Source organism: Leptopilina boulardi, unplaced genomic scaffold (genome assembly GCF_019393585.1).
Source record: "Leptopilina boulardi isolate dan_hultmark-lab unplaced genomic scaffold, ZJU_Lbou_2.1 LbouV2_126, whole genome shotgun sequence".
Lineage (NCBI taxonomy): Eukaryota > Metazoa > Arthropoda > Insecta > Hymenoptera > Figitidae > Leptopilina > Leptopilina boulardi.
This window is the reverse complement of record NW_026137670.1, coordinates 1,070,034-1,088,038: the sequence shown is the minus strand read 5'-3', so window position 1 is coordinate 1,088,038 and position 18,005 is coordinate 1,070,034. Positions and strand designations below refer to the sequence as shown.

General features: G+C 25.4%; 2 protein-coding genes and 1 long non-coding RNA gene across 13 annotated transcripts in view; 1 reads left to right on the top strand and 2 right to left on the bottom strand.

The window, feature by feature from the left end:
• Positions 1 to 9,496, top strand: part of LOC127291197 (latrophilin Cirl-like) — a 332,370-nt gene extending 322,874 nt beyond the window's left edge. For 10 of the 11 annotated variants that reach the window (XM_051320149.1, XM_051320158.1, XM_051320151.1 and 7 more), the window contains 2 exons: positions 2,802 to 2,999; positions 4,323 to 9,496. In XM_051320149.1, the coding sequence (XP_051176106.1) occupies positions 2,802 to 2,999; positions 4,323 to 5,093 (969 nt within the window). In that variant the 3' untranslated portion in view covers positions 5,094 to 9,496. The remainder of the gene's footprint in view (positions 1 to 2,801; positions 3,000 to 4,322) is intronic. The other variant, XM_051320159.1, reaches the window with a different exon arrangement.
• The window catches only part of LOC127291210 (uncharacterized), a 248,864-nt gene extending 233,500 nt beyond the window's left edge, over positions 1 to 15,364 (bottom strand). The window contains exons 1-2 of the long non-coding RNA XR_007844557.1: positions 15,203 to 15,364; positions 15,021 to 15,069 (exon numbers count right to left, since the gene is read on the bottom strand). This is a non-coding gene — a long non-coding RNA (uncharacterized LOC127291210). The remainder of the gene's footprint in view (positions 1 to 15,020; positions 15,070 to 15,202) is intronic.
• On the bottom strand, positions 9,397 to 12,248 carry LOC127291206 (ankyrin repeat domain-containing protein 16-like). The gene is made up of 4 exons (XM_051320182.1): positions 12,103 to 12,248; positions 11,690 to 11,993; positions 10,258 to 10,521; positions 9,397 to 10,075 (listed from the first exon to the last, which is right to left on the bottom strand). The coding sequence occupies exons 2-4, from the start codon at positions 11,976 to 11,978 to the stop codon at positions 9,699 to 9,701; spliced, it is 930 nt and encodes a 309-aa protein (XP_051176139.1). The 5' UTR covers positions 11,979 to 11,993; positions 12,103 to 12,248; the 3' UTR covers positions 9,397 to 9,698.
• Positions 15,365 to 18,005: the final 2,641 nt, after the last annotated feature.

The following is an 18,005-nucleotide window of genomic DNA, read 5'->3' as shown; positions in this document are numbered from 1 at the left end:
ACAATTCTAAAACTTTTAGATGCACAAAAAGCTATCACACGCTAGACATACACAAGAGTACAAACTAGTTTACAAAGTTCAAACAAGATCTCTTACTAACCAAAGGTGATTTTGTTATGCTTCTTTTGCGGCGGGGTTTGGTGTACGCGGTTGCCGGTTACTTTGTTCGCACTTAATACAAAAAAAAAAAAAAAAAAAAAAACACTTAACAAAATTTATGTTCCCAAACGGTTTATCCATTCGATTTACAGAACCGCAAATATTTTCTTCCTATTACGGAGAAAAACCAGTAAGGAACTGGTCCGTGCTTTTGAAAGATTCGTAATGTACAAAGCAATTGGAACTTGAGAAGAGCAATTTCGACTTATAAAGCCAAAAAATATAAAGAAATTAAATTTTTTTTAGAAAAATACAAATTCTAAAATGTCAAAAACAGAAAAGTTTGCAAATTGTTCTTCTCTGGCTCCAAAATCACAATCATAAGGCAACATTTCAAAATTTCATTGGGATAATTAACAAGGAAAAAATGGTTAATTTTGAAATGTTGCCTTACTATTATTACTATTCTTTTTTTTTTGGATCGCACTTGTAAAATACAAAAAAGCTAATACGCATTTCTCACTCATGCACGCACGCCATAAAAAAAACACAAATTTTGCCAAAAAAAAATTTCCAGTCAAGTTTTCCTTTTTTTTTTTTTTGCAAACAAACATATATTTTCTTCATAAAAAGAAAGAATGTTCTTTGCAAAAAAAAAATTGAAATTATACGTGAAAAATACTCTCTTTCATTGGAAATTTTCAAAGTTGATACGAAGCCAAAGGAGTTTTGCTTGAAACTCTATGGCTAACAGTATTGAAATCGATTACAAACTACATTCGAAACTTGTACACTTGCAACTGGAAAACTTTTTGGCACTATTTGGCTCCAACATATCCCAACGCCTCTTCCATATACAGTCACCCGAAAGACCTCTCGACGAGTTTTACAACACCAGGTACCTGAAAAGGCCATTCCGGATTAACTTTTCAAATCGATTCAATGTCAGAAAGAGAGAAAGAGGGACAACATGTATGAAATCCATTCTCACTTAACGTGAACTGTTGTACTTTGCCCTATTATTCTTTTTCGACATTTTTGGAAAAATTATTGAAACTACTGTATTTTAGGTGAAATTGATTTTTTTCGGGTAATTTTCCATATTAAGAATTATGAAAAATTTACTAAATAGTAAACGTTATTGTTTAAATTTCAAGTATTCTTTCTATTTTTACGTTCGTGTCTAAATTCCAGTGTATCTTTCCAATGTAAAATTCTACAATTTTGTATTTTTTTTTTTATTTCGAAAATTTTTTTTCTTTCCTCTTTAGGAAACTTTTTCCTTTTTTGTAATTATTTTTCCCTCTTTGTAATTACTTTTTCTTTTTTTTTAATTTTCCTTTTTTGTAAGTTTTACTTTTCCCTTTTTTTTTTCTTGTAATTTGCTATTCTTTTATTTTCTTAATTAAAGTTTTCCTTGTAATTATTTCTTCGCTCGTTTTCATATATATATATATATATATGTCCTTGTATATATATATATTGTATAGAGCAACAATCTGTTTTTTCAAGCATTGCAACAACCTGATTCTCGCGCGCGCACTACAAATTTCTTACCTAAATCTTCGGTAAAACGTTTGCTGTCGGTTTATCACGCGAGAAAATCTCGCGTGATCGTTCTCTATAGGTCACGCGAGACGCGTTCAGTAATTTTCGGACAAGTGTGCGTGCGTGCAAACGTCGCGTATCTTCTTTATAGATCGTAGTAGATTCCATTCTGCACAAAGCCTAAGCTGGAATCCACGTCTCTTATCACGAACAACATGTTTCCATGTGCAACGGGGATAAAATCATCAGTATAGTTTCAAGACAAATTAACTTCTGATACTAAGCGACACAAAATCATTATTAAATTATACTTTTTCAAGACCATATTTATATATTATCATTTCATATTTCATCATAATAATCAATCATTTTTAAATTTTATATTCCCGAAATTTTTTGCTTAAAATTTTGAAATCAATTTTTTTTTTCAATATTCACCTTTTTTTATGTGGAAAATTTCGTGGAAATTACATATTTTTTTTTTAGAATGAATAATATAATTGTACAGTACATATTTATAATATAAAATATATTATAAAAGTAAACGTTAATAATTTGATGAAATTAGTTAATTGGAGAAATTATTGTTCAAGAAATAATTCGATAAATTAGGACCAATTTTCGGAATTTTTAATTCTAAATTAAAGCGAATCATACGCTTATAATAATAATAATAATAATGATAAAATAGTTCGCTTAACGAGTCATAATAGTACAATTTAATAATAAACGAGAAATTATTATCTCTAGATATATATTCTCTATCTTAAACATTCTGAAAACTTAATGAACCAATTAACATTTAAATTCTAGTCAATTTATTAGTAGAATTTGGGTTAATTACATAATCAATGAATTTAATTCAGTAAGATTTATTCGAACAAATTATATCATTTAAAAAAAATAATTTTATGTTTAAAATCGAATTATTTAATTAATTTTATTTTTAAAAATCAAATTAATTTTATTTTTGAAAATCAAATTATATAATTAACTAATTATTTTACTGATAAATAAGAATTAGTTAAATATAATAAAAAATGATTAAAAACGGAAAATAAAAAAAAATTGATTGAAAAAATGGGGCCGAGGTACAACCGGGACATAAAGAATCCACGAATAGTTAAGGAGAATGGCTAACCATTGGTTTACAGTACTTGGTGTCCGGACGAGGTTGGCCAAATGCTGATAGGCAAGCAGCAGTCACAGTGCCACACGAAAGTTCTACTTCAGAGAATCATATTGTGGCGACGCTGCCCCACGCCCGTAACGCCTTCTTTCCTTCAGCTCCCAATATCCCCAAATCTGCCACTGCCACCTGGGGACCCCTTAACAAAAACCTCATGTGGAAGGTAACTAACTCTTGGCTTTTTTTCGAGAGCCACGCTTTACTACTAATACTATATGATATAACTTTACTTCTTTTTTTTTGTATCCAAGCACCAAAAATTCTGCTAAATTCACTCCCGTTGCACCAAAAAAAAAAAAAAAAATACCTTCCATCCTATCTGCTATTCTTTTGCATGAAAAAGTACATTTTATTTCATCTCGTTATTTTTTTTTCTCGACTAAAAAAAAATAAAAATTCTCAATAAAATTGAATGAGATGAAATAAATTGTTCTTCTAGACTTGCTTCAAAATTATTAATTTTATTATTTATTAGAAATTAGAATTATATAATTTCTAAAATGTTTTTTTAAAACTAATAGTCACTGAGAAACTGATCATTTTGCAGCTTTTTTTTGTTCCCAATATTGTGCTTTTTTAAAAATAATTACTTGGAATTTTTATAATAAATGATTTTTTTAAATCTATTATCAATGTAATTAGAACGTCATTTTAAGATGCTCTCTGAAAAATTCAATTGTTTTTGAAAAGATTAATTTGTAATTTCTTTTTTAACACTTTATTAATCTAATTCTTATTTAGCTTAATTTTTATTTGACCTAATTCTCCTTTAGCCAAATTTTTCTGCAATCTAATTATCTTATTTGTCCTAATTTTTGTCTGACATAATTTTTGTATGACTAAATCTTTAATTAACATAATTCTTATTCGACTTTATCTTTATCTGATCTTGGTCCTATATGACAAAATCTTTATTAAATCTAATTTTTCCATTTGCATCTATGTCCTATAAAGATTAGTCAACATGAGAATTAGGCCAAATAAAGATTAGGTCTAATAAAAATTAGATTACAGAAAGATTATGCCAAATAAAAATTATGTCAAATTGAAATTAGATCACATAAAAATTTTACCAGATAAAAATTATGCCAAACAGAAATGAAGTTAGAGAAAAATTAGATTAAATGAGGATTAGGTCAAAAATGATAATTATGCTTAATGGGGAGATTTAAATAAAAATTAGACTAAATAAGAATTGGAATTAAAAATTTAGCCACATCAGAATTAAATAAGCCTAAATAAAATTTGGATCAGACTAAAATTCGGCAAAATAAAACTTGGATTAACTGAAGACTAGTCCAAATAGAAATTAGGTGAAAAGAATTTTGACCTAATTATTAAACTAGCAAATTTTTTTTTGAAAATATTTTTTTGCTTGCAAAGATCATTTTTCGATAGAAGACTTTGAATTTTAAGATATAGATTTCGAGAGTACTTGGAAGTAGAATAAAAATATTTCATATCTATTGTTTTTTTGTTCCAACAGAACATTTCTTTTAAATCATACTCCCGTGACTCTGGACATGGAGGATCGGAACAAGAGGAATCGCCACGTACTCATGGCTCGATGACCTTACAGGGCTACTCAGGAAGAACGCGGGAACGACGAACGGGAAATGGTGGTGTTGATGATCTTGTTGGCTCAAGGACAACTGGAAGAAGAGCAGCATCTCCGTATAATCATACATATACGGAAATTCGCGATGGACGCGCCGGTGGCGGTCATCATCAGTTACACGGTCATCATCATCATGGTCAACATATGCTGTTGGCAAGAGGACTTGTGGGCGAGGATGATCCGGTCTATGAGGAAATTGAACGTGGAGGTGAAATTCAAGTGTCAGACATGTCAGATGAGGATGGCAGACGACAAAGTGATATGAGTAGACAATCATCACGTAGCTATGGCGATCATAGGCCATTGATTCCATATTCGCCGGCTAATGATCGTAATAATTTAAATCATTATGGACAAACGCAAGGTGATCGTAATAATATTGCTCATTATGATCCATCTGAATATAGTCCAGCTCAAGAGAGATCGTTAAATGCATGTTGGGAGAAAATACGAAGACAACAAGCCAGGTATGAATTAGGTGAATTGCCACGATTACCTGGAACTTATGGAATTTCACCACAAGATCATACGAGGACAGTTGCTGTTCTCGATGGGCACACTGTCGTCTGTCATTTACAACCACAAACTGACATGTACACAGGACGCGGAATTCCCCCACCATCCTACAGCGAATGTTAGGGAAATCGTCATTAAAAGAAAAACGAAATAAAAAAAAATTTGCCAGAAAGAAAGAGCTGAAGAAAATCGCCCGCAGTTTCGTCTTGATAACGAGTCCCTTGTTAAAATTCTTCAACTACTACTACTATTACTACTACTACCACTATTACTACCATTTAATAAAAAGCTTTTTTTTATAATTCTTGTAAATTTCAATAATCTCGTTTAAAAATTCAAAATAATTGAAGCGAGATAATATTTGAAAAATAAAAAAACTTGTAGTATTTTTGAGGAATTTTCCTAAGGAGTTTTGTTGCTTAAGTAGACGAAGAGTAGCTCAAGTTTGGTTAAAAAAAAAAAATTGCGATACCTATAGACGATTTTGCCGAGAATCTTAGCCATATTATGACCATAGGAGGGAGAGATAGGCGTTTATATTTTCGCGGGTCGAAATGAGGTATTACGCCGACTGATTTGCCATCGTCCAATATTTTTCTTTCTCTTTGTTGAAAACATTTCAATAATTTTTTTTCTTTTTTTTTTAATATCTTCGACAATTTTTCGGTGAGTCTAACAAATATTGTTCTGTACAAAGAAAAGTCTAATTTTTCAACTCACCAAAAATGAAACAAAAAATTTTGAAAAATATACACGGAGGAAAATAGCATTTGAAACTACTTTTTTTAAGCTTTTTTAAAATTACACGATAGTTTGGTAAATTTTACCTTTTATAGCAAACATTATATTTACTGTACTATCATGTAATTTTAACAATAGCTTCATAAAAATTACAAAAATGTTTCGTAATTCACTTTTTCTCTCGTGTAGTTACACAAATAAAAACAACACACTGTATAGACTAAAAGAATAAGTGAACCTTTAAACAAAACAACTCAGAATTTTTACATTTTTCTTTAAATGAAATTATTTTTATAAAAAAAGTCATGGATGAAAAAAAATTACTATTGTGTTTTCAACAACAAGAAAACTAAAAACAGTTGCAAAAAAAATCAATTTTTGAAGGAAAAATTCTTTATTTTGAGTCAAAATTAATTAAGAACAAAACATAAAATTAATATAAAATTTAAATATAGAAATCAAATTTTAATAAAATGAAAAAATGTTTTGTGAATAAAAAAATAAATTTAATAAGAAAAAATTCTTTTCCTTCAATAATGAAAAAAAAAAATTGTCTTATCTGGACGAGGGCATTTTGCGTGTGATAAGTGTGCGTAATGTTACTCGGAACATTTTTTTTTGTTTGTTTTTTTTTTTATTTTGCGAAAACGATTTGTATGTATACTTGGGAACGAATGAGTGTATCTGTGATTAAGTATATATATATATCGAGTCCTGTATCATAACTAGCGGACCTCCTTTTTCTCTCGAGTATAAGATACATGCGCATGTATCTTGATCGAAGAAACCGATTGAAACGTGTGCATTAGGAATTGATCGCATTCAAAATTCACGAAATTCTTATCGTGAAATATCATTAACTTATAAGATTGCCAGTCGCACGCAAAAAAAAAAAAAAAAAAAAATCTTCATCTTTCTTTTATTTCCGAGGCGAATTTTTCGGAGGAGATGAATGAATTTTTAAAGCAGTGCGCCGTACAATCGTTTTTTCAAAAAAAGAAAAAAAAAAAAAAACTGTGACTGTATAAAACACGATCCATTGACATTGTCCTATAGCTCAATAAGGATTGTCAATCGGATCTTGTTTTCTTTTTTTCTTAGTTTATGATATGCCGTTTTAAAGAGTTTAGTCAAATTGCGCTATTTTGAATTCGAAATTTTTGTTCTTCTATAAAAGAGAAGTTTACTTTTAATTTAAGTTTTTGTTTTACAAAAAAAAAAGTTACTTTTTAAAATAATTTTATCCTTCTTCAGAATAATAATTTGTATTTTTAAAAAATAATTTCGTTCAAAAATAACGGAAATTGACTTTTTTCGAAACTCATTTTCAATAATGCCGCGATGTTTTCAATCGATAAAAAAAATATGAACAAAAAACACGTAGACGGATTTAGTGTGAAAATGTAAGAACTTTTGTATAAATTGTACTTCTTTTATTTATTGACGCTAAAATTATAATATTTCTTTTTATTATCTTACTTTTTGCACAAGAATTCTTAAAAATTGTCTACGTGATATGTTAAAGGATAATTCAGATGTTATTAAATCTGATTATTGTAAAATAATATTAAATTAACAATTAGATAAATTATTAGTTTTTTAATTTATTTTTTTTTCTCAATTATATATGAAATTTTTTGTATACGATTTTCAAACACTCCCTGATTGTGTGATATATATATATATTTTATTTAATTAAAATTTTTCATTATAATTTGATGATAAAAATTAGAGACAAACACGATTTTTTCTTTATCGATTGAAACACGTCCGCATAACGTTTCTTTGTATATTTCTTTTTTTTCCCCATTGGAATGTTATGTTTTGGTCCCAGAATGTTATTTTTATAAATAAATATATATGTATGTATATGTATGTAAACCGTGTACTAATGACGCAAGCGTGCGTGTGAGGAGGATGTAAGAATAAGCGATTTTCCAAGCGTTGAGGAAATGGCAAAACATAGTCACTGTTTTTTACTAATTTTTAAAAAATGTATCTATATTTATTTTTTTAACACTCCTTAAAAAAAAACGTTTTTAATATGTATAAATTATGAAAAAAAATGCTCGTTGTACGCATCGCTCGAGAACATCTATGAACACAAGAATTTTCTTTTTGAAAAAAAATTTCTCGGAAATAATAATTCTATAATATTCTCGAGATTCATTATCGATGCTTTGATTTAATTTCCAAAATTAATCAATTTATCCACCAAAACTTTGCTCTGATATATGATATTAAAATAACTGCATTTAGACGTACAACTGTGTTAAATGTTAAGTGTTCCCAAAAAAAAAAGTGTTTTCGCACTGAAATATAAGCACCTATCGCAGCATTGTGAAAGACAATTTATATTATTATATAAATCAGACTTAAAATCAATATAAAAAAAAACAAACATCTCTTTTGTAAAATAACCTTTCTACTTTGTTGTCTGTAAAATAATTTTCTAAATTCTTTTTGTAAAATAACTAACAAAATTTCTTTTGTAAGATAACTTTCTAAAAAAAAAAATTTATTTCTAATTTTTTTTTTTTTCTGTAAAATTGTAAAACTTTTTGTAAAAAATATAGGTTTTTTTAAATTTCTAGATTAGGTAGAATTTTCTTGTCAAAACTTTTTGTTTTGCAATAAAGACAATTTTCAAAAGAGAATTTTTTTTCTATTTTGAAAAGATGTAATTTAAAAGACAAAATAATGACAACTATTAAAAAAAAAAATAAGATTCATAGAATGATCTTTCTGTGCATATATAGGGAACCAATTATTATGCCGATTGCGTTGCAAATTATAATTTAATGTATCGCGTTATTGTCGAAGTGTTTCTTCGAGCTCTGTAAATATTGTACATAATGGTTGAATACTTGTAATGTAAGTATGAATGGTGAATAAAACAAAAAAAGTTAACGTAACAATTGACGCGTATAATTAATTTAAGTACCGAAAATGTAATTGGTATATGTAAATAATTAAGCCATGAGGTAAAAATACTAAAAAAAAAAAAAAAAGTCCCAAATAATCATTGGATATTTATATAATAAAAAATGATTCCAACTATAGAGTAGGAGGCGACGGCGAAAGAAAATTTTTTTTGTTCACCAAAATGCTGCCGAAAACGTCATTTTTTTAAAATCGATATGCGCCGCATTAAATCCAGAGAGACAAATGTACAATGATACTGTTTTCCTTTTTTTCAAAAATAAAAATTCACCGTTAACTTTTCATTTTATTTTATAAATGAGTCCTCCAAAAAAAAAGAATTAAATGGTAGAAAGTATGTGAGCGTCAAATGTGAATCCTTTTGAAAATGAAAAGTTAACGGTAATTTTTTTTTTTCGAAAATACAACACAATGCTCTTTTTATAAAGCTAATATTCTATTTCCGCTCGAGAATGCAAAACAAAAAAGCAATTGTTGTTGTTATTATTATTCATTTCTTGTTAGTTAATTTTTCTTTCTCTTGTTGACTCCTAATTTCTTTCTCTCAAGTCAATTGTTTTCGTTTCTTTTTTCGTTTATTATTGTCAATTCTTTTTTTTAAGAGCAAACTTTATTTAAAACTTGTAACTTTGAACAAGTGGAACTCTGGATTTGTTGAGTTACTTTTTTTTTTGTTTCATTTATCTACTTGCACCAATGAAAAGAAACGATGCAAGAATTGTAAAAAAAAAAAATTTCAGACTTGTAATAATCTTGTTTATTCATTTTATATGCTTCTCTAAGACTGTCTGAAACAAAAACAGAATAAATATATGTGTACCAATCTCTGAAGAATCACTGCATTTCGTTTTGTTTTATTTCTCCCAACTTTTTTTTCTGTGATATAAAAGTTAACTAATTTTTATATTAAAAAAGAAATAGAAATTAAATTTAAAAAAAATTAGTTTATAAAATATTTAAATATATTTTTCGATACATGGGTGTTTTTTGCAAATAATTAAATTTTATTTTTTTTTTGCCAAGTAACTGATATTGAGTTAAAATCTATACATCTTCACGTTTATTATCAGAGGAATATTTTAACAATAATTCAACAATATCATATTGAGCGTTTCGCTTTGCAGCAACTAATGGCGTAATATGAAACAGAGCCTCTGATTGAACGTCGATCAAGTTACATTCCAAAACGTATTGAACAGTATCGATATTTCCCACGGCAGCGGCAATATGAAGAATATTTTGTTTAACATCGTCAACAATAGTAATATCAGCGCCAAGTTTTATTAAAAGTTTTGTTATTTCTAAATTTTTGCTTTTTATCGATTCATGCAATGATGTTGAACCAGACGAATCACGTGCATTTAATAATTCACAATTTTTCGATGCCAATAATTCAATTATATTTTTGCATCCATGAAATGCTGAAATTTTTTATATATATATTTTTTTAAAATAATCATCAAAAGACTAAAACAATAAATTATAAATAAACAAATAAACTGTAAATAAGAAAATAATAAAATAAATAGAATTAAAAAATTTATTCATTTATTATTTGTTTATTAATTAATTATTTATTTATTTGAAATTTAATTTAAATTACCAGCAATATGTAAAGCATTTCGTCCATTGTTGCTCTTGGCCTCAATACATTTTGGCGAGTATTCTAATAAAAGTTTCACAATATTAATGTCAGCCGAACGACAAGCCAAATGAAAGGCTGTCCATCCATCCTTATTTTTAATAGATAAATTTGCATTAGCGTTTAATAAAGATTTAATACAGTGATAAGCATCGGATCCTGTTTTTGTTGAAGCCAACATCAGTGGAGTCCAATCAGCGCGTTTTAAAGTATTAACATTTGCATCTAAATAAATTATTTGGTAGTAAAAATTTTTAATAGGTTTTAAACTATTTAAAAATATTCCCCTTTCCATATGAGTATAAATAAAATTTTTATGAATTTATTTTGAAAGTAGTAAAGGTTAGTTTCAGTCAGACATATTCTGTAACATTAAATTACTAAATCAAATAAGTAGTAACGGAAATTTTAGTCAGACATAATGTTTTTTTGTACCAGTAATATAATTATTTATCAGTCAAGTTGTTTAACTAGTAGTTACAGTCAAATTAAGTCAGACATAGAAATTCTTGAAATATTTGTTTCAGTAGTAAAAGACGATTTTAATCAGACAAAGTTTTTTTGTACTAAAAGTATATGTAGTTTTCTTTGTAATTGTATTAGTAGTAAAAGACATGTTTAATCAGACAAAAGATTTCAATTTCTCGCAATTTCAGTTTCAGTAGTAAAAGGCATTTTTAGTCAGACAAAACGTTTTAATTTTCTCCAATCTTACACAGAAAATTAAAAGGTATTAAAATAAGCTGCAACGCTTCTCATTTTAATCCATTTTTACTTATTTTAATACCAAAATGGATTAAAATAAGAAAAATTTGATTAAAATAAGAAGCGTTGCAGCTTATTTTAATACCTTTTAGTTTTCTGTGATATTGCCTATAGTAAGTCAGTTTTTATAAATTTTATAAATTTTGTACAAGTAGTAGAAGACAGTTTCAGTCAGACATTTTGTCATTTTTTTTGTTTTTGTATTGTTATTTACGTCAGTAATTAAAGTAAGCCTAAGGAAATTTTTTTTCAGTAGTAAATGAAATTTGCAGTCAGGCAAAATGTTTAAAATTATGTAACGTTATTGTCAGTAGTAAAATCAAGTCTAAGTCAGACAACGTACTTAAAAATCCTTCAATTTTTGCATCACAAAGTTCAGTTTCAGATATATTAAAAACCTTTTAAAAAATTATTTTCAGAAATACAGTAATTGTTATTTTCAGTCAGAACATTTCAAAATTCCTATCATTTTATTGTCAGTAGTAATAGTCACTTCTAGTCAGACATCCTTGAATTTATTATTCAAAACTAATATTTAGGTATCAGTGAAATAATTCTCTTCTATTTATTTTAAACCAAAAGTTAAGTTAATTTTTTTTTAAACATTAGTAAAGAAAATTAAGAAAACCTTTTTTAATAAGATAATCAACAACAGAAGTTCTCGAAAATTGTGCGGCTTCATGTAAAGGAGTTTTCATCTCAAGATTAACAACTTCAATCGTGCATTTTTGTTCTTTCCAATTTTCACATAAAAATCGCACAATTTCCAAATGACCTTCACGTGCTGCAATATGCAAGGGACTGTCACCCGAAGAACTATGTCGAATTAATGACCAATCATTAATATCATTTTTTAGGTTAATAAGTTTTGATAAATCTCCTTTTTGTGATGCTCGTAAAAATTCCTTATCCAGCATAATTAAAAATTGTTTCTAAAAAAGAAAAATTTTTAATTTTACCAAAAAAATTTTAAGGTTATGTTGTAACATAAATTTTCATGATTAAAAATGTAAATTAATATATTTCTATTAATTCGCTTACTTTTATCTCAAATTATTTACTTCCGTTTAACGACAACTTTCAATTATTTCACATTTTTACATATAACTGACAATTACTTTTGACACTATTTCTAAACAAAACGTCTTTCAAATGTCAAAAACGCACGTGGCTTTTTATTTATCATTTTGTGGCGCCATCTGAAAGATCTACTTTACCATCGCAATTGAAATTAAATTCGAAAAATCCCGAAAATTACTATTATTTCTATATTAATAGTTAACCGATTGTTGCTAATATATCACAGAAAAAAATGTCAGGTAAAAATTTATAAAATTAAAAAAAAATTTTTTAATAATTTTTACAAATTTAATTTGAATTCAAAATTAAACAATTCTTTACACAGATGTAGGTGCAATTGCCTATCATCAGGAGTAATAAATTGAAAATTGAATCAAATGAATTTTATCAAAAAAAATTTTTTTTTGTATTATTTAAAAAAATTAAAATTATTAAAAAAAATTTGTATTTATTTTTTTTATTTCTAGCGAAAATAATAAAAAATAATTCCTTTGTATAAAATATTTACTTGTAGTTATATAATTTATTTACTTTTAATTTTAAATAAATTACCCCAAATTATATATTGTCTAGTTTTTCTTAAATTCTTTAATAAAATCAATTTCGCGTGTTAAATTAATTGTGCAGCGAATATTCTTAATAAAAAAAATTCCTTTTTCTTCGCGTATTTACACAATCGATCTATCGAAACAATCTAGTCCGGTTTACTAATCATTAGTAATATCTAAGCATATATAGATTTCGAAAGTAGGATATTCCACTACTTTGCTGACCTTATCCGTGCTGTTTATGACTCATAAAGAAATTCCTCATATTTTGAAAAAAAAAAAATTATTTCTCTTTAATTCCATTTATATTTGACAAAAAGAATGTGTCTTTTATTAAAATTATTCTAAAGAAAAAAAAATACTTTAAAAAAATGTTTATCATTCATTCAAAAATTAATCAATATTTTTATAAAGAAAAACTTGAAAATTTCGTGTTACTTTTCAAATTAATTTCATTAAAGAATGAAACGTTTTTTCTCTATAATTAATGATAATTTCTTGAACGATGTTTCTGAGAAAAAAATTTTTACGAGACAACAACAAAATTATATTAAATTATCCTAATCCCAATTATAATCCCATTTAATTGTTTCTTATCATTATTCCAATTAAAATAATTGTTCGTTAAATCTTAATTTGTGCATTACTATATAGAATATTGCAAGCAACAAAAAAAATAAATAAATAACAAAAATAATGAATAAAAAAGGAAATCACATATATAGTTCTATGTAGGTGTATTTATAATAATCTTATTGTTCTCATCTCATGAAATTTTATTCTGTCACATATTATGTATTGTTTATAGTTTTGATAAGTTTTAAGTTTAATGAATCAACAAATTGCGACTAAATTTTTAGCATCTATTTTAAAATACTTGGAATAAAATTTATTCTTACATTCAAAATATAAAAGAAACACTTAAAATGAGAATTTAAATGCTTAATTTAAATTTAAATAATAATAATAATATAATAATTTTTTTTTGTATAAATATATAAAAAAGATTACTTAATACATGCGTTTATATGTTCATGAAATGAGTACAGTAATAAAAATAATTATGAATAATATTAATTGCAAAATTAATCAATATAATATGAAACGACCGTGTAGCGTCGCAAATCGATGCAATCACCTGTATAATATGCATAAATGTGTGCATGTGAAAATTATCGATCAATAATTTGCCAACGTTTGTAATTGTTTTATTTCACGCTAGTTCGCAATTATTTATAGTTAAACTGTTATTTATCTATCAAAAATTATCAAAATTATCATCAACAATATGAACTACATATGGAAAATTACTGTATTTGAAAACTCCTAATGTAATTTTAATTAGTTGCATATAAATAAATTTCTAAAGAGATCAATACATCATATATCGATATAGATCTTTCTTTATTTACATATAGAATTAAATAAAAATTAGTCAAAGAGTATTAAAATTTCAAATATTCAGATAAATTTTTTGTTAAATTCTACATTTCAAAATAAGAATAAAATTTATTTGTAAGAACTTCTTGTTTTAAAAGGACAGAGGGATTTTCCTCTTAATATAAAATTAATTTTTTTATATTACTAATTTTTCCCAACACTTATATTATAATTATACACGAGAAAAATATAAGTAATTAATTTCCAATTATTAATGTAAATGGATAAATGATTTGTAAATGTTTCTTTTTTTGCTGTTAATTGGCCATTACAATGTTTGTAAATGAAATGTCTTTAAAGTATTTAAGAGTTCTCACTTCTGATGTATACAATGGAAATGCATCATCATAGGAGTAAATTTTATAAAAACATTATTACATGTACACGAAACCGGATGCAAGGTATAGTTGAGAAAAACTATAATTTCTCGATAGATGAGCGGTATCAGCCTCATGACCATAATTTTCATTTTCAACTCTTTTATTGTCAATGAAGGGAAGTGCAAAATGCACATTGAGTTAATTGCATTGAAGAAAAACATTTATTTGATTCAAATAATCGATTATTTATTACTATAAATAAATAGTTATTTATATAAAATTATTATTATTAATTTATTTGATAATTAATAAAAATATTAATATATAAGTATTAATATTTATAATTAGTACCTATATTAATATAAATAATTATTGAACCGAATACAATTTACTTGATCCAAATAAAAATTATTTGTTACAAGTAAATATTTACTTTAATATGATAATCAAATAACCGATTATTTAAATTAAATTAATTTTTTTCAGTTTGCAAAATAGTAGATAATTTACGTGAATTCTAAATAATTTTTTAAATTTGTTATAAAATTAAACAATGTGAAAAAAGACTCACTACTTTTGTTGATATGGCAGCATAATTTTCCTTTTTCTGGATCAGGTATCTGAAAATAAAAAAAAAGATATAATTATTAATTACGTTTTATATATGTATAACAAAGAAAATACGTTTAATATTTTGATAAATAAAAAGGGTGTATATGGAAATATAATTAATTAATGAAAATAATTAATTACATTTTTCAACATTTATTTATTCTTTTTTTTGTGATAAAACATTTTTTAATGATTCATTCAGTGTGAATCAATTATACGCATTTTTTAATATATTTGTTTCAATTATTAAATACTATCGAGATAAAAAAAGAAAATATTATTTTAAAAAACTCTTGACGTGAATATAAAAACATTTCAGAAATTTTTAAACAATGACACACGAAAATATTATAGGTTTTTTTATTATTCTATGATAAATATAATCTATATATTCTATAATAATTTTTATAATCACGACACGAGAGCATATTTAAAATAACAAAATCTTTTTTTAATATTGCATTAAAAATGTTGCCTAAATATTTTTTTTTTAAGAATTTAAAGGACATTTGTTTTAGAATTAAATTACAAAGTTCATTTTGATGTACTTGCAAGTTCAAGGACATTTGCGGTACGCAATCAAGGTCGACTATTACATTATAAGTTGATTATCAGAACGTGTAGCCTTCTTGTACCAAAAAGTGTCTGATGTGATTGGAATTTAAATATATCCCAAATAAAGAAAAAAAATGCTTGTTTTATAAGATAAATTTAAATTTAATTTAATTTTTTTGAATTTTAAATGGAGGTATTAACAGAGGGAATTATAATTAAAATATAAGTCCATCTGAAATAAATATATAATAGAAATTTTTATAAACTTATTTACACTTTTACTATAACGCTTTTTAATTGTTTGTCCGATTCTTTCTCTAGTCGCAATATTTTTAAATATTGAACATACATTTTCCCGCGTATATAAATAAATATTTATGCATAAAATAGTATTTTTTTTATATAATATATAACCGCGAGTTTATCTCATTGACTGATATTAATTATAGTGACATCAGATACAAATCTAACTTTAGAGAAGGAATGATAGTTTTATAATAATAACATGTGTCATCGCCTATCCAGAAAGGTAATATTTACCGCTATATGCGCTCTGTTGCAGAAATCCTTTCTATTGCATTTATTTTTATTAGAGTATTTACAATTTTCAATAACGTCTGAATCGTCTCTGATTAGACGCTGCATTTTCTTATATATATGTACATTAAAGCACATTGAACAATAAATTTGAGTCGATATCAAAACTACACAAAAGTTTTCAAAAAATTAACAAAATTAAAAATATCGAATGTTCAAACATTAAAAAAAAATTAAAACAAAAATATTACTATTAGTTTACTTATTATTAAGTCTAATCTACAAATTATTAAAAACCAAATATTCAATTTTGATTAATTAATTAAGAAAATAATTAAAACAATTAACTTTTTTTTTGCAAAAATTAAAATGTTTCATTATACTACTTATACTGTACACACTAATGCTATATCGAATTTACTGTGACAGTATTGATCAAACAACTTTTCAGCTATAAATATAATCGCGAATAAAAAAAATAAACTTTCATGACTGACAAAAAAAAATGTCAATTAGTTCAACAAATAAACTTTATTTCTGCATTTAAAACAAATACCATTCAATTGACTAAATTAATAATTATTTAAACAAATAAATATTTATTTGATAATATACACAAAGAATCGACTATATTTAGATCAAGTAAAATTATTTCTTCAGAGCATATAAAACTTTATTATATTTTTTATAAATTCTTCCGATACTTCCTTATCTTATTCAAATTCTTATTTTGTCACATAGTGACCTATTTACATTTATTACAAACACTATATAAAAATGTCTATAGCTGGCACATATTGTTTAGTATCATCGATATAATGTATATTTTGAAAATAAAAAAACACATGAAAAAAAAAATGTTTCTTTTGAAAGTCAATCTTTTTATAGTTATATTCGAATAGCAATCATCGCCTCGTCACTGCGTAAACTACCTATTGTCTTCCCTTGAAAGATATCTTCTTAGCAACATATTAAACTCATCATAAATTTTCTTTAAGGTCTTCTGGACGGTATGTACAAGTCATGAATCATATTGTGAATTTTATGATTATCTCTTTCCAATAAGGGAGAGAACACTTGAAAAGTTTCTTTTAAACCAGTAAATTTCAAAGAGAAATTTTCTTTTTCCTTTTCGTTAAAAAAATTCACATGTAGGTAATAAATAATAATATTTTACTTTTTCGCGCTCACTTAAAGTGAAGTGCGTTATTTTAGTTAATTATAGAATTTCGGAAAAATTAAAAAAAAAAATTGTTATTTAAATTATGTCAGTATTGTGTCAAATATTATTATTATATATAATTAAATAATTAATATTTATAATTTAATTATTTATAATATTATAATTAATTATCTACCTAATAACTTTACTCAAAGAGAAAAAGAAGACTTCATTTTTAGTACATTTTCCTTTCACTTTAATGACAATTTTATTAGACTTAATTTCAATTAAATTTCATTAATTATGTTTTCACTATATATATATTATAAATATTTCTACAAATATTTACGGTAATAAAAAATGAAAGTTATTTTACATTCGACTTTAACATCATTTTTCATGAAAGTTAAAGAAAAATGTACAACAAAAATTTGTGTGAAAAATATATATGTATCCACCAATTTCATAAATTAGTTACAATTCACAAAATTACGTTCTAGACATTTAAAGTGTTGAAATCCATTTAATACAAGGAAAACGATTACTACATAAATAATTCAATAAACGAATTTAGACGCAGTTAAATTAGTCAACAGTGATTTAGACAAGTATTATTCTATATAATTGAAATTAGTTATTATTATTAACTAAATTAAATTGATATATTGGATAGAAAATTGTTTATTCAAT

Bases quoted from the DNA above. Each gene is read 5' to 3' on its own strand.
- LOC127291206 (XM_051320182.1), bottom strand. From the start codon at position 11,978: ATGCTGGATAAGGAATTTTTACGAGCATCACAAAAAGGAGATTTATCA. The intron at 10,522-11,689 runs GTTTTCTTAATT...TAATTTATTTAG, and splicing joins TGATTATCTTATTAAAAAAG to ATGCAAATGTTAATACTTTA. The intron at 10,076-10,257 runs GTAATTTAAATT...AAAAAATTTCAG, and splicing joins AAATGCTTTACATATTGCTG to CATTTCATGGATGCAAAAAT.